Genomic DNA, 25,047 nt, shown 5'->3' with positions numbered 1-25,047 from the left:
GCTGCTTAAGTGGCTTGAAGATAATTAGTGACCTATTACCTTCAAATGAAAACTGGTGAGATTTTAAACTGAGGCCCAGATTTTTTTTAGTAGGGGGGCAAAGGGTGAGGGACAATGAGATTGTTGTTTTTTCCCCACGTATTGGACCAAAATTGAAACTGTGAGGGTCTCTACACATCCTTACTCACTGCCGATGCCAAGAAGTATCCTGTCGCAGGGACTGCCCATTTCCCAATCTCAGCTAGAAATGGTGTGTTTGCCTGCCTTAATTCCAGTTAGAACTGGAGGGAGTTTCTTAGTACACTGCAGGGATTGTGCAACATCTCCCCAGAAAGAAGTAAACCCACAGGTATGCTTAGCTGGATCCAAAACTCAGGAATGCACGCTGGGATACACAAGAGGTGTCTGCATTCCCGCTGGGAATGTAGATGAAAAGTCTTATTACTATTTCCCCGACATTAGATTCATTATGTAGCAAGCAGTCTATACAACAGCTAAGTATATGTGCCTTTTAAAAGAGAAGGAATATGATGTAGCTACTCTTAGTGACAAGATAATTAGCTTTAAAAAAGAAAGAAGTTAACCCCTCAGTCAATGCCTGAACTACAGTGTATTTCTAACCCACAACCCCATGTCAACTTCATTAGAAATACCCTGTTTTAACAAGAAAATAACATTCAGTACCTTTTCTCCATAGCCTCTATCTTTGGTCATCATTTCTCTGAGAGTCTGCAGGACCTTAATGCAGAGTTTCTCTTCATTCTCCTCTAGCAGCTGTTTAGTATGCTTTATTAACCTGAACGTGGTAGGAGGAAAACCATGCATTAGGTCCTTGAAAGCATATTTAAATAAGTAAGTAAGTAAGTAAATAAATAAATAAATAAACAAACTTCACAAGAAACTTATTGTAACTAGGCAGTAAATGAACAAATATTTACCAAGGACTCCCAGGTTAAACATGCTTGGCCATTCACTGCTGTGAGAACAGCCAGTTAGTGTCTCAACAGCGTCTCAATGGCGACACCTGCTGGTCAGTAACCGCAAAAGGGCTCAGAGGGCAGGAGTCTACCACACGTGATAGAAAGATTATAGGAAGAGAAGAAACAGGACAGAAGTCCACTCAAACTTGTTAGTTTATACACTAACAAGTTAGTTTATACACTTTATCCACTGAGGAGTGCCCATAGCACTGTTAAAATATAAAGTATAAAAAAACCTCATGAAGATGATCGTGAAGGCGAAAAAACACCGTTCCTTTACCCACAGTCTTGTCCCTTGAGCATCCCAGAAAAGTACGAAACTCAGAGGCACAGCCGACTCTCAAGTTAAACAACCAACTAAACTTAGTGGTAAAAATCAGATGAAGATTTTTGGTCATGGAACCTGTTGTTTAGGTAATGCACCAATGCAAAACCTAAGCAACTACAAAGGTGTTAGTTGCTTAACTAACTCCTTTGTGGGGTCCTGGGAGATCTGAGCTTTTTGAGGGCAGCAGGCTCACGACTTTTCTGCATCTGTACTGCAGCCCATGGTGGGCACTCTGTCAGTTCTTGTGGAGTGGAAGAAAAATGATGGGGTATGCAGGGAAAAGGAGAAACTCACCAAAACAAGTGTCGGGAAGAACAACCAAACCTACAAACTTACTTTGGAAAGGTCAGCACAGGACTCTAACACATGACCTTGTATGCATCAAAGTGAAAAGGCGAGCGTCTGCTTCTTCACGAGCAAGTGCTTCATCTGGTCAGCAGTGCTCTGCCCCGGACCACCCCAGAGCACGAGGCTGCTTACTTGCAAATGAAGCCACCGCTTTCGCACTTTCTTCTGGCATCTGTGTTCTCTGGGAAAAGTAGCTCAGGTCGGTGGAGCACATCCACGAGCACAGATAACTCTGCCTGGACCAGGGGCCTCAGACGGTCCTCCAGGGCGGAGACAATGTCCTGGAACAGATGGACAGCTTTGGTGAGCAGCTCAGGCCAGGCTGACTACAGGAGAGTGAGAACATTCATATCTGACCTCAAAAATGACCACAAGCCAGGCTAGGTTAGAGTACCTTTAGTAACGTCTGGTATTTATCTCAAATTATTAAACGCTGCCCCAGAGGTATCCGAAGCATTAACCCCTGATGCAGAAAACAAGGGAAGAATAGCCCCACCAGCCCTTCTTTTTAGATGATCTTTAAGCTACTCAAGGGATCATTCCACATATTTTAAAATATAATGCACAAAAGTACATTCAACCACATGGAAAAATGTCTACAATGAGTGTAAAAAAATGGTTAAACAATAGGATGGACTATATGATCTGATTTTGTATAGAAAATATCAACATCAAAGGATATATACCAAATATCATCAAAACATCACTCCTAGTTTTCTCTGGGTGGTGGGATTGCAGGTGATTCTGATTTTCTCCCACATATGAGTACTTGTAAGTATTATCAAATTATTTCCAATGAGCATGAATTATTCATATAATAAAAAGTCATACAAAAATGAGAACACAAATGAATGAACATGCTGTATCAACATGCTAAATACATGTACCCTGATAGCATGATGGTCTTCAAATGCAAAACACATAGCTGTAGGAGAGGAAAACAGAGAGAAGTTGAAAGAGCAGCAAAACCAACACAACAAACACCATATAAAGGCAAATGGCAGAAAACAGATGAGAAATTATCTTCAAAAGATGCTAAAGTCATCTGGATGGCTCGGTAACTCAGAACTTAACTAGAAGCTGGCTAAGGCAGGTGCTTAACACATCATGTTGGACAGTATTAGGAGGGCCTAGTTAACCGAAGAGATTTGCATGGGAAAGGGCACTTGAAATGCATTCAACTCAACTGGAGATGTAAATTTCATAGGCAATGGTCATAAAGAATTGATTTATCTTTTACCCAAAAACTAAAACAGGTTTATATTATTTATTTTATATTTGACAAAATTTGTAATCACTCAATAATATTTAGGATGCAGACAGAATGCATGAATCAAATTACTTCTTGGGGGAGGCAATTTCTCCAGAAAAATTAAGAGTATACTGCAACACTCCTTAAATCATATGGACATTCACAGCATAGACAAAAAGAGGGTCGTTTTTGCAAAACTCTCCTAGCTTCTCCAACAGTTTGAAAGCTTCCCAAAGTTCTCTTCTTCAGTAGTCACTGGTCCTAACTCTGGCAAATCTTTGTCTATAGCATTTTCAGGGGATTCAAGTAGCTTCTCAACATTCTATTCATAAAATCCTGCATCTTTTGTAAGGTTTGAACTTTACATTGCAATTGATTTGCATTGTATTGTCAAATGTTTAACAGTGAGCAATCGAGAAGAGACCAACAGACAAGGATGGCAAAGCAATGGGCAGGGAAAGATGCTGGTGTTAAGTGAGGGGGATGTCTCAATGGGGATTAATTGTATAAGCAGTCCACAGGTGAATGTTCTTACATTATAACTTTGGCTGTCCTAGGCAATCTTGTAACTACCAGGGATTCATTAGATAAATCATTAGATAATGAGGACCCTTTCAGCCACTAGCCAAGCATTACATGGGCATACAGATTTTATTTTACTTCTCAAGAATATGTATAATAAATTCAAGAAGAGCACAAAAAAACTGGTTTGGCCGTAGATAATTTAGTTTGAACAGACAAAAAAGTACTATGCACTCAAACAATTCTGAATCTATAATACCCTTCCCCTTTAAAAACATAGTGGAGTCAGGAAACACTCTATTTGGAACCAAATTATCTTTAAGAACTGGGTCTGTCACGGTGGGGCTAAAATTGTTTCCTTGACCTAAGAAATGCTTCCTTTTCCCCCAGCTTCATGGGCTCCAGCCACACTAACCTTCCTTTGGTCTCTGAGTGCACCACACTTTTGTCCCGTATAATGTTCTTTTCACATGCTGTTTCCCTCCCTCCTATTTCTTCCTTCAAGCAAGTCACACATTCCTCTGATCTCAGTTCAAATGTCACTCCTCCAGCAATGCCTTCCTGGATCACCATTCCAGCTGTGGACACGATTAGGTTCCTTATCATCCTTCTGTAGCACTACTCACTTCTCTGCAACATGGTCTCTCCTGCCATTTTACTTTCACCTGTATGATTAGCTGACTCACGTACCTCCCTTCCAAAACTTGAGAATCTATCTAGGCAAAGATCATTTGTGGTTTTGCTCACCATTGTATCCCAGTGCCTAGCATGAGTGGGGCTGATGAATGAATCTTTAGGCGGGCTACATAAACCTCACAGAGATTCATGTTTTATCTAATCATCATTATTACAGTCATCACAGAAGTGACAGTAACAGTAATAATCATAATAGCACTGCCATTGATCAAGCGTTCACTACGTGCCAGGCTCTGTTCTATGTGGTTTATGTGTACGCAATTTTCCAAAGATGGCCACTGCAATATATCTTATCTTACATGTTCTTCTTACACCGTGTCACTGACATTCTTCCCAACAAATGCTGATCTATATCCCCTTCCCTTGAACCTCAAATAGACACTTGTGACTGCCTTGACCAATGGAAATTGACAGACGTGATGCTATGTGATTCCTGAAACCATGTCATAAAGGCAATACAGCCTTCATTTGTCTCTCTCTAGAGATGCTGATCTTGGAATCCAGCCGCCATGTTGTGAGAAAGGTCAGACCACATGGGGAGACTACAGGTGGGTATTTCAGTTGACAACTCCAGCTGGGGTCCCAACATCTACTGCCAAACATGTGCAAGAGTTCAAGATGAGTCCAACCACAGCTGCCATCTGACCATTACTGCATTCAAAACCCTGAGCAACAGACACCTTATTGAGCCCAGTCAACCTCTAAACAGACTAAGAAAATGAAAAAATTGGTGTTATTCATTAGGCAGGCACAGATAACCGGAACATGTAATCAATGCTCGCGATCCTCACATTAACCCTGAGGTAGGTGTTATTATTATGCTATTTTACAAATGAGGAAACTGAGGCATAGAGAAATGAGGTAACCTTCCCAAAGATACACTATTTATAAGCAGTGGAATCAGGATTTGACCCGAGGCACTGGCCTGAGTTCATGCTTTTAACCATTCCAGCAGGCTCATTTGAAATGGCTGAGACTCTCCAACTATAGCCCATGCACTACCTGTGAGAGAATCACTTGAGTAAAGATGTTAATGTTATGATGGAAGTTTAAGTGTTTCACATGCACCAAATATTCACTACTCTCCACTTAACAAAGGGATAGATCTCTTCATACGTGCAAGAAAGAAGTAAAATACAGATACAATTTAGTAATGGTTTTATTTTCTTTTGACTCATTCTGAGAGAAAACTCTTCTCTTGGACATTATAATACTTGTTTACCTGCTGATTCCAGAGGCTAAATATCCCAGAGTGATTAAAAAAAAAAAAAAAAATGGAGCACTTATGCCCTTATTCTAAGCATCCTTTTGTAATACTTAATTATTCCTTCCTAAAAAGAGCAGTCCCCATTCTTCATGAAGAAATCTGTCAATACAGGGCCACCTGGGTGGCTCAGTTGGTTAAGCGTCTGACTCTTGGATTCAGGTCAGGTCATGATCTCTTGGTTCCGTGGGTTCAAACCCACATCAGGCTCTGCGCTAACAGTGCAGAGCCTGCTTGGGATTCTTTCTCTCCTCTGTCTCTGCCCCATCCCACTTGTGTTCTCTCAAATAAACTTAATAAAAAAAAAAAAAAAAAAAAAAAAAGCAAAGAAAGAAATCTGTCGAAAACCTTTAAAGACCATGACTTTGCCAGAAGACTTTCTCTTCCCAAGCAGCTTTGCATTCTGGGTCCTACACACATTACTGTGCTTGACTAGCCATTCACATGCTGACATCTCTTTCTGGCCCGTTTTGGATTTTCTCTGGCTCATGGAAGCGCTGCTTTGGGGGAACCACCTCAGGCCAGGTTCAGGTTCACTCCTCTCTGGGCCTGACATTACCTGCAATCTCTCAATGATATTCCGGTAGTCTCTGGAAGCCGCCAGAACAGAGTCTCTGCGAGCCGCATTGCGGGCGGTCAGTCGCCAGTTCATGGCAGTTTTCTGCACAATGTTGTGAGACTTCAGAAAGAGGTTGTTGACTTGGCTGTCCAGGTCCACAGGAATAGCGATGGCCCGGCTCTTGGCTACACAGAAGAAACAGGACTCATGAGCCTCCAACTTGCATGGGAGACGCCTTAAAGACAGACTTAACTCCCCCCATCAACCCTTAGGCAGATTCATCCATGCCTGTAATAGGTCACTTGCATGCTTGTGTCAACACTGAGGAACTCAAATGAACTTTGACATTGTTAGGTCAGGGCTTCTCAATATGAATTCGGGGGGGGGGGGCAGTAGCTCTGAAGTATGTTGAAATGTTTTAGGTCAAAGTTTAGGCAGGCAGGTCAAAGTTAGACCTCAATGGGTTTCCTCAATGAATGGCATCTTAAGGTCTCTCATGTTGTTCACATATTTTAAGAATTATCACAACAGGGAATTCATTTTTCCAAGAAACTATTTTTCCAAAAATTCTCTCTCAGTGGTGTTCTATACAACAATCTACAAAATGCCAATTTAAGCCAAACATAAAACAAAAGATAATATTTATAATAACATAAGCTATCCTTTCTATTTAGGCTGTTCTCTTTTCCTCTTAAAAAAACCTCCAGTCTAATCATGAGACAGATGACAGTCAAGTCCACAAGGGGGGATATTCTACAGAACACCTGACCAGCACTCTTCAAGATTATTAATGTCGTTAAAAAAAACAAGGAAAGTCTGAGAAACTGTCGCAGACCAGAAGGGACTGGGGAGGCATCACAACTAAATGCAACATGGTAGCCTAGATTGAAACCTGGAACAGATAAAGGACATTAATGGAAAAAGTGGTACCAAATCTGGAGTGTAGTTCATAGCTATGGGCCAACATCAGTTTCATAGTTTGGACAAATATACCCAGGTGATGTAAGATGTTGACAGTGGGGGAAACTGGGTGAGAGGTACATGGGGAACTGTGTGTGTTATCTTGGCAACTTCCTATAAATCTAAAATTATTCCAAAATAAAAACTTTAAACTTTTTAAAAAGGAACATAACTAACAATCCTTTTTTTCAATATGGAAAATCCAACAACCTCCAAAAAACAAGACAACTATTTCATGTCTTCAATGCTTCATAAGACCAGAAGCAAAGAAGGTATTACCTACATCTAATTCTAAAAACAACTCCAGCACCCTGGAAGAAGAAATCTGAGAAGCAAAGGTTTAAGTCCCAGTAAAAACAAAAGAAAACAAAACACAATGTGGGGCAAGAAAACATCGGCCAATTAACACATTTCGAACAGTTTAATACAGCAAGTAAGAAATATGGGGGGGAAATATGACTAATATCAAAAAGCAGGATGCACAGCATACACTCAGCTAGAAACTATGTGCCTTAGATACCCCTTTAGAAGATGAACAATGAAAACAGTGAATTTTGGGTGTGATTTCAGTCAGGAGAAGGTATTCCGCAAGGGACAGAAGTCTGAGTTCCTGGGCTGAGTGTGCTGTGCTGCTTTCATGCCCTGCCATTTTGCAGACATCAACTCCCTTTGTCTTTTCACATCACCGCCAAGACTATTGAAGCATTTCATCTCCCTAATGAGTGCTGAGCTAGCCAACTCAGCAACCTGCCCAAATTTCAACAAAGAGCTTCATGATGCACAATCCTATGTGGGTAGAGAACAGGGTTTTGGGGATACAGTCTCAGAGCCCTGGATCTAAGATATCACATCATGAACCTATAATGTACACTCTTTCAAAAGCTTCATCTCTTATTGTGAGATAGTACCGCATAAACAGTAAAAAGACACCATTACCTACCATATGAGAATCAAGGAAATCAGGATGGGATGACTGAAATCAGGCAAGAAACCCTAATCAACACAATTTATATTTGGTGGACAGCTACTTGATAATCCAAGAACCCGACTTGCCTCTGTGCTGCCTGTCTGCAGGAATGTAAAGAGATACCTCTTCTTAAATGTATGCAGGAAGAGAGCCCCTTACTTCCCATTTATGAAGGGGAGTAGGGCTGAGTAACAGAGTCTGATAAAGTCAGGGTGAAGGGAGCAGTCATTTTCAGAGCTACCAGAGAGGTGACAATTGACAGGCAATAGGGAGCAGTGTACCTTTTCCGAGAAAGGGTGTCCCCCTGGGATTGGATGTGCACTTAGCAAGAAAAAAAGTTCCCATGTGGTTGAATACACTTACTGGAGTAAACAAATTAGTTTCTTGAGAGAGACTTCCCAGGGCCTTGAGTAAGTGTGTGTGCACTGGGACCTGCCAAGAGATGCCTAACATTTAACCATGCACCTGTATTTTTCAAAGCCTCTCGCTCTTTGGGACTTACTGGCTCTTCGCTTTGGGAGATGCCAGCTTGGTAGATGAAAGAAGGCAAGGGTTAGCTATCAAGAAGACCTAGATTCCTATTCTACCTCTGCCAACTTCCTGTGTGTGGAACTCTAGAAGAGCTATAACAAGTGCTCAATAAAACTGAGTGGCCTTTACTGCTGTGAGGTAATTCATTGTCAGCATGTTACTCCCAACTGCACTGATAGCTTACCTACATCAGAGAGCACCCGAATACAGCTCTCCACAGAGGCTTTTTGGCTCGGCATTAACCAGTTGCAGTGGTAAACCCTGAACACACCTTGTAGCAGTTGCACAAAGACAGGCTGGCGAGTCTGCAAGGAAGAGAGGCCAAGAGACAGGCAATATGACTTTTCTGTAGATCACTGACACACAGATCAGAAACAGACATTGTAATGAACTGTGAATTAATGGTAACGGACCCTTTGCAAGAGTGGGAAGGCGTGACTAGTTATGAGCAGGATTCCAGCAGGTGCCTTGTCAAAGGAGGAAAAAAATCTGAAGCATTTTAAGACCACGTACAAACTTGACACCATTCAAGTCTGACCATAAGAATCAACAGTGGAGTCAATGTCTGAAAACTTGTATTCCTGTCCAGTTACCAACTGGCTATTTGACTTGAGGCAAATGAGCTTACATCTGAGCTTTAACTTCATCCAATACATAAAATGAGTGGATTGAGGCAGAATAACCCAAAGTTCTTTCCAGACATTGTACACTATATGTAGAACCTCTGTTTTTGATTAGCAAAAACAAACTATTAAGTGAATCTCACCAAGAATGCATACTTATTTCTAGCACTGTCTTCCATGATATAAACAGAGTAGAATTCTGATATTATACTTTATAAATATTCATTTACTAGAGATGAGTCCTGGGAAGTTAACTACATGATAGGATTTATTCTATGACAGCATAAATTTTGCTCTTTTTAAAATAAAAGAACTCAAACATTTACTTTATCAGTTTGATGGTGATTTCTGAATGCATTTCAAAGTTATAATTTTGGTCTCTATCCATAGCTACCTGGATCCAGGTAGCTTTGGACTTTAGTTTGTAGGAAGAGGACTTGCACAGCCCCTCCAAAAAACAGCAGGAGCTAATATAGCAAAGAAAAAAAGTAGTGAAACACTGTAGAGAAGTTTCTGAGATGGAAGGAAAAAAAACCAAACATGGTGCTAAGGAGAAAATCAAGTCTATTACATGACAACACAACAGGTTAATAAGATTTCAGAACCTCTTCTATGAACAATGTTTGGATAACTTATACTTATTAAGTGTCACATATCAGGTGAAAGCTCATTGGGGGCCTCAACTAACAATCCTATAGCACATGAACTGCCTTAATGCCACAAATAAGAAATGGAGGCCCATAAAAGTTAAAAGAAAGTATCCAAAAGAACTAACAAGTGGTGCCAGAGCAGTCAGTCAACCTCAGGGCTCTCTGATGCTGACAATTTGTGCTCTTTCCACGAAGTTCACCTGCAAAGCAGAATCTTATTGCTTTCTTCAGGAAGTACTTTCTGTTCTACACCTCCCAGCTACCCAGGACAGTAAACTGCATTACTAAGAGAGGACAAGATCATAAAGAGCCTGAGAAATTGGCTGCAAAACCCTGATATTTAGCTCCTGAGCACAACGTTCCCAATGAGAGAAGCCATTTATGGAGAACACTTCCCACACGCCAAGTGCTGAGTGCTTTCTACATATCTCATGGAACCCTTACCATATGACCATAGGAAGTAAGCAGTGGTATTATCACCCACCCCACTGGGAATATGTGTTAGAGTTGGGATGGGAACCCAACACCCAAACTCAAAGAAAGAAGTATCCTTTGACTCAATTCAATTTAATCAGTATTTATTGGGTATTTGCTCTGTTCCCGTCTCACCTCTGGATAAACAAAAGAGGAATACGTTAGCCAGTGTAGCTGCTTTCTAATGACCCATTCCAATGGGCAATCTGGTGCCATCAAGTCACTCAAACTCTCGGACTAAAAAACACGGCTGCCCATCACCCTCTTCGTAAAATCCTCCCTTCTCTTATCCTGAAGCCCTGCTTGTTCCTGAATCCCACTCTGCCTGCGTGATCAAGTGAAGACCTTCCTCTGGCCTCTTTTAGATGCTATCTTTAATTACTCGTGCTCTGACCAGTCTGTTCTAGTAAAATGCTTCATTTTCCTGGCCATGGCTTCAACTACCAACTGTTTATATCCGGATTCTACTACTCCACTCTCCTGAGTCTCATGGACTCATTTACTTACTCAGTGAATCAGCACCTACCAGGTCCCAAGCACAAAAAGCTACAAGGGACAGAGCAGTATCAGAAGTAACTATGCACATAAGGCATAGCTATGTCCTTCTTACTGTAGCTTATGGTGTAGCAGAGAAAGTATAGGATCATATTTACTAAGCAGCTACTCTGTGCCAGGCATTATGCTAGATGTTTCGCAAATATTTTCTCTCTTGCTCACGATAGCCTACAGGATTGACATTACAGCCCTGTTTCAAATATAAGAAAAGAGGTTCTGTGACCAAGCCAAGTTCACAGAGCTGATAAGGCAAAGAGTGTGAATTTGAAACCAGCTTTATCCTGCTCTGAAGCCTCCAAAATTCTATCCTTCCTCCCTAGATCCCATAGTCCCAGCTGCCTCCTGGACATTCCACTGGCAATAAGTAAATAAATAATAAAATAAATGTGACACGGCCAAACCCAAGCTCACCATTTTCCTTCCTCATATGCTTGGGTTGAAAGAAAAGAAGGAAAAAACTAAACAAACAAGGAAGGCAGCCAGGAAGGAGGTAAAAATCTAGCTGGGAAATGACGCATATACTGTTCAGCATATAAACAAAACAAGATAGGCCATGAGAACTCCAAAAATAGTATTCCTTGGAAAATACATGCTCTAGAAAGCCATAAAAAACAAACAAACAAACAAAAAAAAAAAAAAAAAAAAAAAACCTAAAATCCACTTTGGATTTTGTATTGTAAGTATATATGGACAACCTGAGTCTTGCTGGGACTTACAACACTTATACTGAAGATTCATGTCTCTGACCATTCTGGCTTATTAGGTGGTCCAAAAATTGGTTTCAGAGTAAGGCAATAAGAAGAGAGAGGAGTGACCAAAATGGGAAACCAAAACTCATATTCCTGTTTAATAGTTTTCCAATTAATTTGATTGACTTACTTTGACATTTTGGTTTTGCAATACTATTTCATGATCCATAGGAGAATGGGCATTGCTGTAAGGATTGTCACTTTAAATTGCAAAAGCAGCAAGTCCAATCTTAGCAACCATGGCAGCTTTCCTGGCTGGCTCTCAGCATAATAGCACTTGGTAAAGAACACATTCTGGCCTCTGGTAACTCATGCGCTTGGGATCCAACCAGTTTCTGCTCCCCAGTTACTCAAGAATATATACAGACATTTGAAAGATAGCATTCAAACTTTGCAATACTTTAGCTTAATTGCTAGCTTTTATAGTTATTTCTAACCAAACAGAAAGTTACCAATAGTTCCCAGCAAATGTAACTCACTAAAAACTCCACAAGTTTCAGAATCAGAGAAAAGTAGGTTGAAATCATGGTTATGCCACTTAATGGCTGTGACCATGACTCAGCATGGTAATTAAACTTTCTGAGCCTCAGTTTATGGAGCTACAAAGATGGCAATATCATCTACCTCATAGACTATACTGAGCTTATATGAACTCTCTGTATGTTAATGAAATAGAGCAGGATGTGATAAATATACTAATGAGTATGATACTACCATGAATCACCTTTCCCTTGGAGAATTTACCTGCATTAGGATTATCTGTCTATAATCCAATAACTCTGGGCCGTCCATCAACCCCAGGACAGCCTCTACCTCTTTCTATGACAAGGATGGTTACTATTTCTCTTCTGATCACTGGAGACCAAGGCCAACTTTCATCTTGTAGGCTGTACCAACGCACCTGCTGTAAGACTCCCACAGCAGTTGACCCAGACCTAAGTTATAAAAAGAGGAGTGATTTTTCCAAGTCGAAGAATGAAATTCTCTTTCAGACCCATGGATTCAAAACTTTGAAACTGTACAGTGAGAACCAGCACGCAGGGCTGCTGCACTGCACACCCCAGGAGCACTGTGCACAAAGGAGTTCACATGCCCATGTTGCTGTACAATACACCAGCCCTGCTGCCATGGCTTAAAGACTTCTCACTCTTGCCATGCAGCACTTGGGATGAGCTTAAGGCACACACTTCAGGAGTTAAAATGGAGGTTTCCAAACATGTTTTTAAAAAGCCTTAATAACATGCTAGCACCTATTTGAAAGCTGCTTCTCCTAAAATTGGAAGGGAGGAATCAACAAGATTGAAGGGGAGAAGAACAGGCATTGTAAGGAAAAAAGATCAACAATCAATACAACCATCTGGTGAAGAAAAACATCCTCAGGTGCTTATTTATCCAAGGGCATCCTGAGAAAGCAAAGGATCTTGTATCCATGAAGGCTCGTGTATAGCTGCTCACTGCCATATCAGCACCAACAGCAATTGCTGAAGCTCTGTCGGGAAGGCCCTGCACCGCTTGTGTTTCTTACCTGCAGGGTAGTACTCTGGTCTGAGAAGGGAGAACTGAAGAAGGTAGTAACGATACTCATGACGATTTCAGTAACGTACTTTTCCAAAATTGAGTCTGCATGCTTCCTGTCACTTGTGTTGTTACAGGCCTGCAAGGCAAGTGGATGCTTTAGACATCACACCAAACCTGTAGATCAGCTGTAGAATTAAGAAATCTGTAACCACTCCTGCTAATCCAACAAACGAAAATAAAGGCTTGAAATAACAACAATAAATCATGCAGCCAGAGAAACTGATCAACTGTGTATCCCAGTATAGACTCATAAAACAAAACTGATAAGGGACCAGGGTGCGTGAGTGGCTCAGTCAGTTAAGCAGTTGACTTCAGCTTAGGTCATGCATGGTCTCATGGTTTGTGGGTTCAAATCCCTTGTCAGCTCTGTGCTGAAAGCTCAGAGCTTGGAGCCTGCTTCAGATTCTGTGTCTCCCTCTCTCTCTTCCCCTCCCCCACTCACACTCTCTCAAAAAAATAAACATTAAAAAAAATTTTTTTTAAGTCGGTATGGGACCTACAGGGCTATTGCTTCCAAATTCCTAGCCATGTGTGGCAAATCTAACACCTTAAAAGACAACAAGAGGCATAGTAACTACAGTTGTCTGTGTTTTCCCCTAAAAGTGAACTGTGCTCCTTGTTAAGCCATTCATCTGTTCTACGCGATGTTTCCTAACATATGATCAAGAGAATCAAATATATCAGGTCCACTGTGTGTAATATTCTCCAATGCTACAACACTCTTCTATTCAATAAAAATGCTACTGTAGCATAACATATAAAGTTGTCAAATTGCTACGATGTACAGTAAAGCTAATATAACATTGTGTGTCAACTATACTTCAATTAAAAAAAAGTTACTGATATGCAGTACTGCTGAAAATAGTGGAGTTTGAGTCAAAATCATTGATTCCATAGGTCTTGAGGTGAGAGACTTCAGGTTTTACTGGCATTATACTTAATTTTGCTATTTAAAATAAGATTAGGCATTTAGAGGAAAAGATATAGAAAATACACTTTTAAAAATCAAGTTTTATTACCAAATTCATTAGTGCTGTAATTTCAGATGTAATGTTGCTTACAATAAAAATTTATGAAGGGCAAAAAAAATCATGTTTTATTAACTAATTGCCATATTGTCAGCTTAATACTGAGCAGTTTTGACACATTCAGAGAATGAAATTAGTAACTGATTTTACATTTCTGAATAATGTAATGTAGAGGTCAGCACAGTTACGTGCTGGTGGCTGCTTTTATAAATAAAGTTTTATTGGAACACAGCCATGCCCACCTATTTACCTATTGTCATGGCTGTTTTCAAACTACCAGGGCAGACTTGAGTAGTTGTGTCAGAGACCAGATGGACCACAAACCTGAACATATTAATATCTGGTCCTTTACAGAAAACTTTGTTTAGCCCTGATTAAAAAACAAAAAAAACCCCACAAAAAACAGAGCAGGCCTTCCATTCCAATCTCCAAAACCAGATTTATGGGATTAAAAGACTAGGAGGAATTTGAGATTAAAAAAAATAGATATGTATACATTTGTCTGTGATACCAACATGTGAGTATTATTAAACACAGACCTTGATTAGAAAGAAAACAAGTTCTTGCAGGGTGTTTTACACTGTAATTTGTACCATCAAGCAGGAAGTATCACAGTGTAAGACTCTCCAAAGCACCTTTCTTATTAACATGAAGATTCCGAAATTCATCTTATAATCATTCTTTCAAGAACTTGGTTACCATCCCCCATCCCCCAAACCCACCACCACAAAACTCATCGTGAATCCATGGTGTGCCTTGTTAGGCAGTGGTCTTGCAGCTTTAGAAACAGTATTAAGCTCAGAGAAAAACCAAATCCAGAATATGAAGCCCATCCAACTGCTAGGTCAGGAAAGCAGATCCAAAGGGAAGTGCTTTGCAGAATCCTTGACACCAGACTGAAGGAGATAAATGCTCAAGCTCAGGAAGGTGTCCTTTAAGGAGAGATATCGTCAAGGAAAAGAAAACTTTCAAATGTGATTTTAGTATGTCTCGGATTATTATTCACAAATCAGTCCATAAAGGATGAAATGAAAAGCAATAACCCACCTTTCTGACATGTGATGAATAAAATCTATTCTCAGCAAGAGGTAAAAGGCATAAAGAAATGAGGCGTGTGCAAATGTAGAGCCACATCTGCCTCCCCGTGTCACATGAGCAAGCTGAAATGACGTGAATATTTTCCTCATGCCTGCATAAGGATGTCCAGACACACGCACATACACAAACATTTCCGCTCTGCCCCTCAGTTCCAGAAAGCCTTACCCTGCAGATGTCTACAAGGAAATTCTCAAACAACTTCCACATGTGATTACTGGTATAAATCTCCTTCATTTCCACCTCAGTATCCACGTAGCAGTGATTAAGGAAGTTAATGTAGGCAATTTTAACCTGAAGACAGAAATAGATGTTTCTGAAAAACCAATTTCGTATACATAGAAAAAGAGAAATGCAAATTAAAACTGTATCAAAACACCATTTCCATCTGTCAAATAAATGAGTCCAAAAGTCTGATAAAATGCTGTGTGGACAAGGCTGTGAGAAAAATGTGATCTTGTTTTTTTTTCTCCTTTATTATAATCATCAGTTATTAATTATCTCATTTTATTAGCATAAGCCGGTTAAACAGACATGCAAGGCAATTATAGTACATCCATATGATAAAATTTTTATGTAACTGTAAAAAAAAAAAAGAATGTGGAATCTCTTTATGGACAGATATGAAAAATAACAACAGTGTATACAGAATGTCATTTTTTGTGGTTAGGAAAAAAAAACGGGGGAGGGAATGAAGAATATTTATTTACATTTGTTCATATACAGAACTCTAGAAGGATGTACAAGACCATAATAATTTTCTGTGGGGTGGGAAGGGACAGATTAGGAGATATGTCATAGTTTACTCCTTTATAGTCTCTGCTATGTGAACTTTTCATAATGCATTAACTTTTCAAAAATTCATCTAAAAACATCTATTTGATATATACTACATATACTATAAATAAAAGTATATTCAGTTTAAGTTACCAGCTTATATTTTAAACAAAGACAAAATACACACTGTATCTGCTATAAATATATGTGTATTTAGTTTAAGATATAAATTAATAGCATGTATTTTAAACATACAAAGGCAAAATATAAACTGTATGATTCACTGTTTTTGCTGTCATTATTGTTATTAGCCAACACTTATCAACAACGAAACAGAAAACTTGAAAGGAATCATTTCCAAAACCTAACAGGTATGTATGTATGTATGTATGTATGTATGTATGTATTTATTTATTTTTAACAGGTATTTATTATGGGTGGTAGAATTATAGATTATTTTAATTTTCCTATTGGTTACCTGTAGTTCCTAAATGTTTTATAATTGTCATTCATTCATTTTTGCAATACACATTTTCATTAAAGAATCTACTTGCAGAATAGGTCTTACGTGCACACGAACCATATCTCAAACCACTCCATCTCATTTTTCAGACATTCATTCCAAGCAAATACTCTTCGCTCAACAGGCTGAATGATTAGTTTTCAAGAGCAGAAGCACAGAAGCAGATTCCCACTCTTCTCGAGGAGACATCAAGAAGGACTAAAATCCCCCCAATGTTCTTCATACACTAAACTGGCATTTGAGAAAATGTTGTTTCCTCACTACAAAACGAGCTGCAGATCTTATCGTACTGTGAGGCCGCATCGGAGCTGGCTGCAAGTCCACATGCCACATGCAGAGACATGAGAAGAGCTTGCTCACCTCGGGGATGCAATCCTCATGGGTCACTACACGGACAATGTCATCCAGTGGGAGCAGAGAGTTGCACTTTATCTCTGTATAGACGTTCTTGCCCTCAGTGCATACGGCCAAGAGCTCAACCAGGTGGATGTGGTACATGAGAGGGCTGTTCTCATCCATCCGGTCCCGCTCTGACCTCATCATCTGGATTAGGGTCTGGAAAGAGGCTCTGTCATTGTAGAACACGAGGACGTCCTCTCCCGAATTAACCAGCTGCAGAAAGAATGGGGCTTACTTATAGTATGAGCTTGCAGAGGTGGGGACATTTAAAAAATGAGGGAAAAGGGAAAAAGAGATGTTCTGTCAGCATTTGCTTTCTAAAACCAGTCTCACCTGTTTTACCAAACTCGTCTAAACTTCATTTATATTAATGAACAAGAAAATCTTCAGCAGCAGCATTTCAATCGACAGATACAGGTATAGGACAGTGGTCCTAAAGCCACTGGGGGAAGACAAGGTCTGCATACCAACATTCATGTATCAAGTGGAAATGCAGACTGTAAGCTTGCACTTTTAATTCCAAACCTAATAATTAGGCTATGATTTTTCTACTTAAAAATATTTACAGGGGCGCTTGGGTGACTCGGTTGGTTGAGTGTCCACCTGACTCTTAGTTTTGGCTCAGGACATGATCTCTTGGTTTGTGACATCGATCCCAGTGTCAGGCTCTGTGCTGATGGTACAGATTCTCTTTCTCCCCTTCTGCCACCCACCCCCAAATAAACAAACATTTCAAAAAATGTTTCCATCTTTTTATGCCTGAAAAGCAGTATCCCTCTTACAACTCTCTCATGCGGTGCCTTCTCTCTTCACAAATTATCCAGTTCTCATTAAGATACACCTAACTTTTGGGGCGCTTGGGTGGCTCAGTCGGTTAAGCGTCCGACTTCGGCTCAGGTCACGATCTCACGGTCCGTGAGTATGAGCCCCGCGTCCAGCTCTGGGCTGATGGCTCAGAGCCTGGAGCCTGGCTCCAATTCTGTGTCTCCCTCTCTCTCTGCCCCTCCCCTGTTCATGCTCTGTCTCTCTCTGTCTCAAAAATAAATAAACGTTAAAAAAAAAAAAAAAAAAGATACACCTAACTTTCAACACTCATCAAAAAATCAAGGCTTTCCTACTTATAACTTGTCCCCAGGACTGAATGTGGCTTCTCATAAATCTACTTAAGAATAAATCAATTTCAGCACTGCATGAAATACAGAAGATCCAAAAAGGGCTGGTACAGAAGCCAAAATAAATATAGTCAGTATTATTTACACAATAACATCTAACCTTCATAGGCTCTAAGTAAGTGCCAAGTATTGTGATAAATACTTCACATGGATCACCTAACTTCATTGTGCCTCAGTTTTGTCCGTAAAACTGAGAACAAAGAAGATAATGAACTCATGGTGTTGTCATGCAGATTAAATAAATGATTATATGTAAATTGCTTAGAGCCCTGACTAGGGTATGGCAGGCTTCCAAGAAATGTTAGCTATTTTTGTCATCATTATTTCAATGAGTTCACATATCAGTTCCTCAGGTGAATACGGCTACACCTTCTTTCACAAAAATGCACGCTGAGGGTTGGGGAAGTTGACACGTCACAAGCCGGTAAAGCAGTACAGCCTTCATTCATATCCTAGGTAAGTCAGTTCTTTTAATTATGCAACACTACCTTCCACTGGTATCGTATGTTCTTTTGACATTTTAAATCCAAATGGTAGGTGGATTTACTTAAGTTTTCATTTTTTTAAACAGGCAAAAGATGAAATGGAATGTATCTGAAAGTGGTGGCAGAGGGCTTTTTTGGTCAGACAGCATTCATGGGGCATTGACTTCCCACAGAGAACCAAGCAGGACTTTGTCCCAATCCCACGGTCTAGCTTCTTCTCAAGAATCATCAAGTAACAATTTTTCTAGCTAATGAAGTGAATAATTAATTAAAGACAACTTATTCACAGGAACACAGGCTGTTCTGGCTCACTGGTTTCTATCCACATTTAATCTCTATTCATCGTATTTTTGGTTTGCTACTCCTGGTTTTATTTTCCCCCTCTCAAAAAAATCTGATCCCAAACTCCTCAAAATAAACAGATTCACTACTATGGAAAACCTGATGAGACTCTTGCCTACGTGTGTATCTGATTTATGCTCACAAACACACTCTCTCACACAAACAAACCACAATTATGTTTTGTCCCTTCATGTGGGTCCAGGAGAGGGTGCTAGTTCATACAGAGAGTAGTAATTTAAAAATTTGTATGGAACACCAAAGGCAGGGATATAGAAATAAGCAGTTGTTACCTCAGCCATAACCATGTCTTGGCACTTTTTAATGAATTTCCCTTCTGCCTTGACAATCGTCTGCAAGAACTTGATGTACTGGACGTTCCGACCGTGAGTCTCGATGCAGTGAACAAAGTGTTGGACGACCCTCTCATTGATCTCACTGCAGAGCTGGAAGTTGTTCATGAAGATGTGCTGCATGGTTACCGCCTCCAGGATCTGACAGAAGAGTCAGAGCAGGAGCACAGGGACATCAGAGAACAAAGTGACAAAGAGTCTACCAAAACACACAAAGAAGCCTTCAAACCAGTGAAGAGATGGCTCTCCCTTCTCACTTCTGTACGGCCTTCTTTTTTCATAAACCTTTTCAATCATGTGTAATAAACATATAGAAAGGGAAACAACTAGTATTCACCTCAATGAACTATGGTGGGAACCCCAGCACCCAGATCAAGAAACAAAATGTCTTACCACCCAATTTAACTCCTATTTTGATTTCTGCAACCACAGATTAGTTTTGCCTGTTTTTGAGCCTCCTGTACTGTCTTCCACCTGCTTTCTTTTGTTTAATAGTACATTTGCGATGCTGTCAACATGTTGTTGCATGTATCAGTACATAGAATATACTGCTATGTATATTCCATGACATGAATCAACCACAGTGTGCTGATCTCTTCTATTGCTGATGGGCATTAGGGGTGTATCCAGTTTAACGGCAGGTTTTAATGGCACTACTCTTCGCACAATAGGGCTGCTCTGGGCATTCTCGAACATGTCTTCTGGTAAATTTTAATGTGTGTGCCTTTCTGTTGGCTTTATATCCAAGAGTGGAATTGCTGGGTTGCAGAATATAAATGTTTGGCTTTAAAAGTACTTCTCAACAGGGGCACCTGGATGGCTCAGTTGGTTAAGTGTCGGACTTTGGCTCAGGTCATGATCTCACCGTTAATGAGTTTGAGCCCCACAACGGGTTCTTTGCTGACAGATAGCTCAGAGCCTAGAGCCTGCTTTGGATTCTGTGTCTCCCTCTCTGCCCCTCCCCCACTCACTTTGGTGTCTCTCAAAAGTGAATGAACAGTAAAAAAAATTTTTTTTAAAAAGTACTTCTCAACAGCTTTCAAAAGATATTAACAATTTCCATTCTACACCACAGCTTTTCCATATCCTTGCTGATTTACAGTGTTGTTGGTCTCTGAATTTAGTCATACTTTGTTTTGCCTATCTTAGTTAATTTATACTTCTCGGATGATCACCTTGTCTCAGTGACAGGCACCCGGGTATATTCTACTACAGATTATTTCATTTTAAAGTTTTTTTTATCCATTTAAAAAATGGGTTGCCTTTTTCCTTGTTGACTTTTCTTCAGTTTATTATAAATTCTGGATATGAGTTCTTAATTGAACATATATGCAAAGCAAACGTCTTCCCCCACTCTCTGGCTTGCCTCTGGATGATCTTAATGAGCTCACCCGGTGAATGGAAGTCTTTATTTTATGTTTTCCTTTATAATTAATTCTATTTTTATACTGGGTAAGAAAACTCTGGGCGCATCTGGCTGGCTCAGTTCAAGGAGTGTATGAACCGATCTCAGGGTTGTGAGTTCAAGCCCCAGGTAAGGTGTAGAGATTACTTAAAACTTAAATTAAAAAAAAAAAAACTTTGCTTTCCACAAGGTCATCAAAATATTTTCATGTTCTCTTCTAGAAGGCTTATTTTCTGTGGTTTTTACCCCGAGTTATTGAGGGATAAGTTTTATGTTTGGTATGAAGTAGGGGGCTTTCAGCTTTGTATCTTTTGTCTTTTCTCTTCCTAACATCACAATTCTAGTAGTCCTGTCCTCCAAAGCTCCAGCAGTACTAACAAATATGTCAGTGTGCATGTATTACAAGGAGGTCCTTTGTAGAATTACACAAAGCCAAAAATTAGAGCTGGCCTAAATGTCTATTAATATGCCAATGGGCTTTAAAAAGTTACAGACATACTATGGAATGCCACATAGCCATCAAAAATTCTCACCAAAAATCAGAAAAATTTATCTCTGACTTGCAAAGATAGCCACAATGTATTAAGAGAAAAAAGCTACAAGTAGAGTATGCCACCATTTATCTCTAAAAAAAATGCACTCCACGTACTTCAAAAACATATTTGACACACTAAAATATAACAATTATGTTTTATATGAATATATTGTGTATTTATATGTATCTAACGTATTATTATGTATTGTATTACGTACACAGAAAACTTTATGCAAGACCTCAGGAGGATGTGGTTGGTGAGTGAGAATTAGCAACTCACCAGCACTAAAATTTGATGTAATGAAGAACGTTAAGAAAAAATAAAAATATACCTTACCCTGTCCTACCACCTCCTCCTCCTTTTCCCTTTCTCCCCCCAAAATAAGGGGAATATTTATGTTCTCCTGAGAGATGGTCCCAACGTTCCCCTTGGAATGAATGTTGCTTTGTAACAAGTCCCCGTGGTCACAACAGCAAAAGAACCAGCTGTTGTTCCTTAGTGCTTTGCACCCTCCTCCCCTCACAGATTTCCAGATAGGCCTCAAGTCTTACCCCTGGGTTGAGAAACAGGTTTATGTGTTTGTGTAGCAATGCTTGATTCTGCTGGTTGCCAGCACAGAAATTCTGCAGAAATTCATGAGCCAGCCTCATTATCTCCTGCATCTTCGTATCTTCAGCCTGTGTGGAAGGAGGGAGATGAAAAATCAGTTGAAAACGGGCGATGCAGTAGACAACAGAAGGTCAGAGGAGACAGCACTTATCTCTAGGCCAAGAGATCACGTTCTATGATACGCTCACCACCTGCTAAGTGGGTTCCAGCCAAGGTGCTTGCCGAGAGACTGTTGTGTAAAGACACTGGGGTGCCGCGTCGCTGACGGTGAAAAGACGCCAGTAACTTATTCAATTCTCCTATATTCTCTTCCACTAGCCTTGGGTAGATATAAAAAGAATTGATTCGGGAAAAATGCAATACAGAGTGGAAGCTGAGAGGAAGCCTCTGGGATTTCATTTCTAGCAATGCCTGAAACTTCTGAACGCCCCACTTCTGAGAACAGAGGGATAGCGGAGCCGTGGCCGACCGCATCGCTAGCGATGAGGTCACACCGCCCAGGTCTCGGGCTCACTCTCTTTAATCCGCCTCACAAATGTATGCGTTCATTTTTGGAAGGGATCACGTGACAAAGGGGGACTCTCTTTGGATTGTAAATGTGGGCAAATATACCTGCCACAATCCTTTCCTTGTCATCTCTGTCTTAGCATCTAACCTAAGAGTTAATTTTCCCATCTGCAAAATGGGGATAATACCTGCCCCAAGGCATTTCAACAGCTGATCATGCGATTCTCATTTCCTATAGTAAAAGCATATACTGTACTCAGTATTTTTAGAGAGCGTTAGATGCCCCAAGATAAGACAAATGCATAAAACCTATCACCATTTTGCCCAATTCTAAACAAGCAAAAGTTTAAATATAGTAAAAATGAAAGAATTCCAAAAATGGAATCGTCCCTCCTACTCACTTAGCCCACAACAATCTCCCTACGTCTTCTCACATACACCACCTCATTTCAAATGCCAGACTGCACAGCAGTTAGCAACGTAGACCCTGAAACCAGACTGCTCAGCTCTTACCCAGATCTACCACTCACTAGCTGTGTGACGTTGGGTAAGTTACTTAACCCTTCAGGGCTTCTGTCTCCTCATCTATAAAATGGAGATATGAAAAATGCACACTTCATACAGTTGCTGTGAAGATTAAATGAGAAAATCCAAGTCAAGGGCTTAGATAATAATTATTCAGTAAAGGTAAGCTACTGGTTCTGGTCTAGACCAAGGGTCAGACAGATACTTTGTGGCTTTGTGGATCAAAAAGCAAAAGAAAGGATGTTAGGCAGGTACTACTAAAGATGTAAGATTTAAGAATGCGTTCTTAACTACTACGCTGTATGACAACAGATGGCAGACTGGATTTGGTTCAGGTCTGCAGGTTGCCCACCCTGGTCTAGATAATAACCCTGGAAGAAAGGACGCATCTGTCAGAACAACAGACAGAAGGAATCTGAGCTACCAGCCTTGACAATCAAAAACAGAAGAGTTTAAAAGGACATTAATAGCAAATCCCATACAACATACTGGATATTACATTTGTCTCCTACTAACAGGGAAAGTGGCAAATCCTCCAGCTCTAAGAAATCAGAGGCCTTGGGACAGAGAGACCCTGCTGGTTGTCAGCAGTAATCTCCAACAGTTCTGCACTCTCTCACTTCTTCGGTTCAAAGGAGTATCTTCGGGGGTTCATTGAAACCAAAGGCTTCATCAGGTGAAATAAATTTTTACAAGGCAGGTAAACTCTAAAGATACCACCTAACAAGAGAGTATCTGCTGGTAGGAATTCTTCCACTGTTCTCCCACAATGGGCTATCCGTACCCATCCCAAATCAAACCAGTCTCACACACACACACACACACAATGGTCTACCCCAATTCCAGCTGAATCGCGTTACCTGTTACTTTCACACTACTCTATGAAGAGCTGTCTTTCTTTAAGGAAACTGGTGAAATTGTCAGGCAAAGATACGGCCAGCAAACTACCTTCTCACATTCTGTATATGTAGCAAGGTTATTCAGCTTGCTGGTTCTAGTTACATGTCAGCCAAGTTTGGATGACAAGCACACTTAGATTGAAGTTATATTCAAGTCAGTTAAGTTCCTGACCTATCAGAGGGATTAAGCTTACACTTTATCTGTGGCCGCAGAAAGGCTTGACCAGGCTGAATCACATGGGCCCCATGATTGTGGCAGCGGCCTTTGCAGAGAAATTCCTGGAGCATAGGGCAGCAGGCCCAAGTGAGGTACGTGGAAGATAAGGTACAGCAAGCAGGGCCTGGGCCTCACGGGTGAGCAGATCTGGCTCTGCCATGTGTTGCTGGGCCGTACAGGCAAGGTACTGAACCTCTGGCCAGTCTTCTTATCTAAAATGGGGCTACTAATAGTAAGGGCGCCCGGGTGACTCAGTCAGTTAAACGTACGACTTCAGCTCAGCTCATGATCTCACGGTTTGTGGGTTTGAGCCCCGCGTTGGGCTCGGTACTGAAAGCCCAGAGCCTGGAGCCTACTTTGGATTCTGTGTCTCCCTCTCTCTCTGCCTCTCCCTTGCTTGTGCTCTCTCACTCGATCTCAAAAGTAAATAATTGTTAAATAACATAAAATAACATAAAATAACATGGAATAACATAAAATAACATAAAATAATAAAATGGGGCTACTGATAGTATGACCCATCTCAAGCGCTGTCTTAAGGATGAAATGAACTGGAGAATGAATATGACTCAGTGCAGTGCCTGGCACCCTCCAAGCACTAGCAGTGAGCCCTCTTTAGCCAACTCTTCACCACCAAGTCTCTCTGGAAGTCACTGGTGAACTCAAGAGACTAAATCCATTCCCTGGGACTCTCGAGTTCCCCAAGCCTCGGTCTCCTCATCTTTCAAGTGGGAACAACATGATAACTGTGCTGGATTTTAGAAGTGAATAGAGGCTTTTGAAAGTGCCCTGTCAGGCTGCATGGCACAGAGAACTGTTACCCTACTTCCCTAAATCCTATCATGGTCAACGACAAATGCTGGCATGAGAAAATGGGACAGAGAGTGTAACTTCTAACAACAGAAAAGAGGACTTGGAGCCAAGTATCCTGAAAGATCCAAATAATTTAACCAGAAATCAGCACACTACTGAGGACCTCACAAGTGGGCAGGCCCTATGTCCCCACATGCATCCAGTCACTTGCAGGGCTTACATTGCCCAAAAGGCATTTGCAGATGACCCAGGACACAGCACATGCCCATGTGCATATATAGGTCCGTCCATCCCACCTTTGCATCCAGTGCCGCGTGGGAGCAAGTGGA

General features: G+C 40.6%; 1 protein-coding gene across 2 annotated transcripts in view; it reads right to left on the bottom strand.

Annotated features, from left to right (window-relative positions):
* ITPR1 (inositol 1,4,5-trisphosphate receptor type 1) overlaps nucleotides 1–25,047 on the bottom strand; it is a 327,875-nt gene that overhangs the window by 125,255 nt on the left and 177,573 nt on the right. For both annotated transcript variants that reach the window (XM_042930020.1, XM_042930021.1), the window contains 9 exons: nucleotides 21,700–21,825; nucleotides 19,148–19,348; nucleotides 16,820–17,071; nucleotides 15,328–15,453; nucleotides 12,984–13,112; nucleotides 8,592–8,712; nucleotides 5,950–6,134; nucleotides 1,789–1,937; nucleotides 685–796 (listed from right to left, as the gene is read on the bottom strand). In XM_042930020.1, coding sequence (XP_042785954.1) covers nucleotides 685–796; nucleotides 1,789–1,937; nucleotides 5,950–6,134; nucleotides 8,592–8,712; nucleotides 12,984–13,112; nucleotides 15,328–15,453; nucleotides 16,820–17,071; nucleotides 19,148–19,348; nucleotides 21,700–21,825 — 1,401 coding nt within the window. The remainder of the gene's footprint in view (nucleotides 1–684; nucleotides 797–1,788; nucleotides 1,938–5,949; nucleotides 6,135–8,591; nucleotides 8,713–12,983; nucleotides 13,113–15,327; nucleotides 15,454–16,819; nucleotides 17,072–19,147; nucleotides 19,349–21,699; nucleotides 21,826–25,047) is intronic.

Source organism: Panthera leo, chromosome A2 (genome assembly GCF_018350215.1).
Source record: "Panthera leo isolate Ple1 chromosome A2, P.leo_Ple1_pat1.1, whole genome shotgun sequence".
In the NCBI taxonomy this organism is placed as follows: domain Eukaryota; kingdom Metazoa; phylum Chordata; class Mammalia; order Carnivora; family Felidae; genus Panthera; species Panthera leo.
This window is presented reverse-complemented; position numbering and strand designations above follow the sequence as displayed.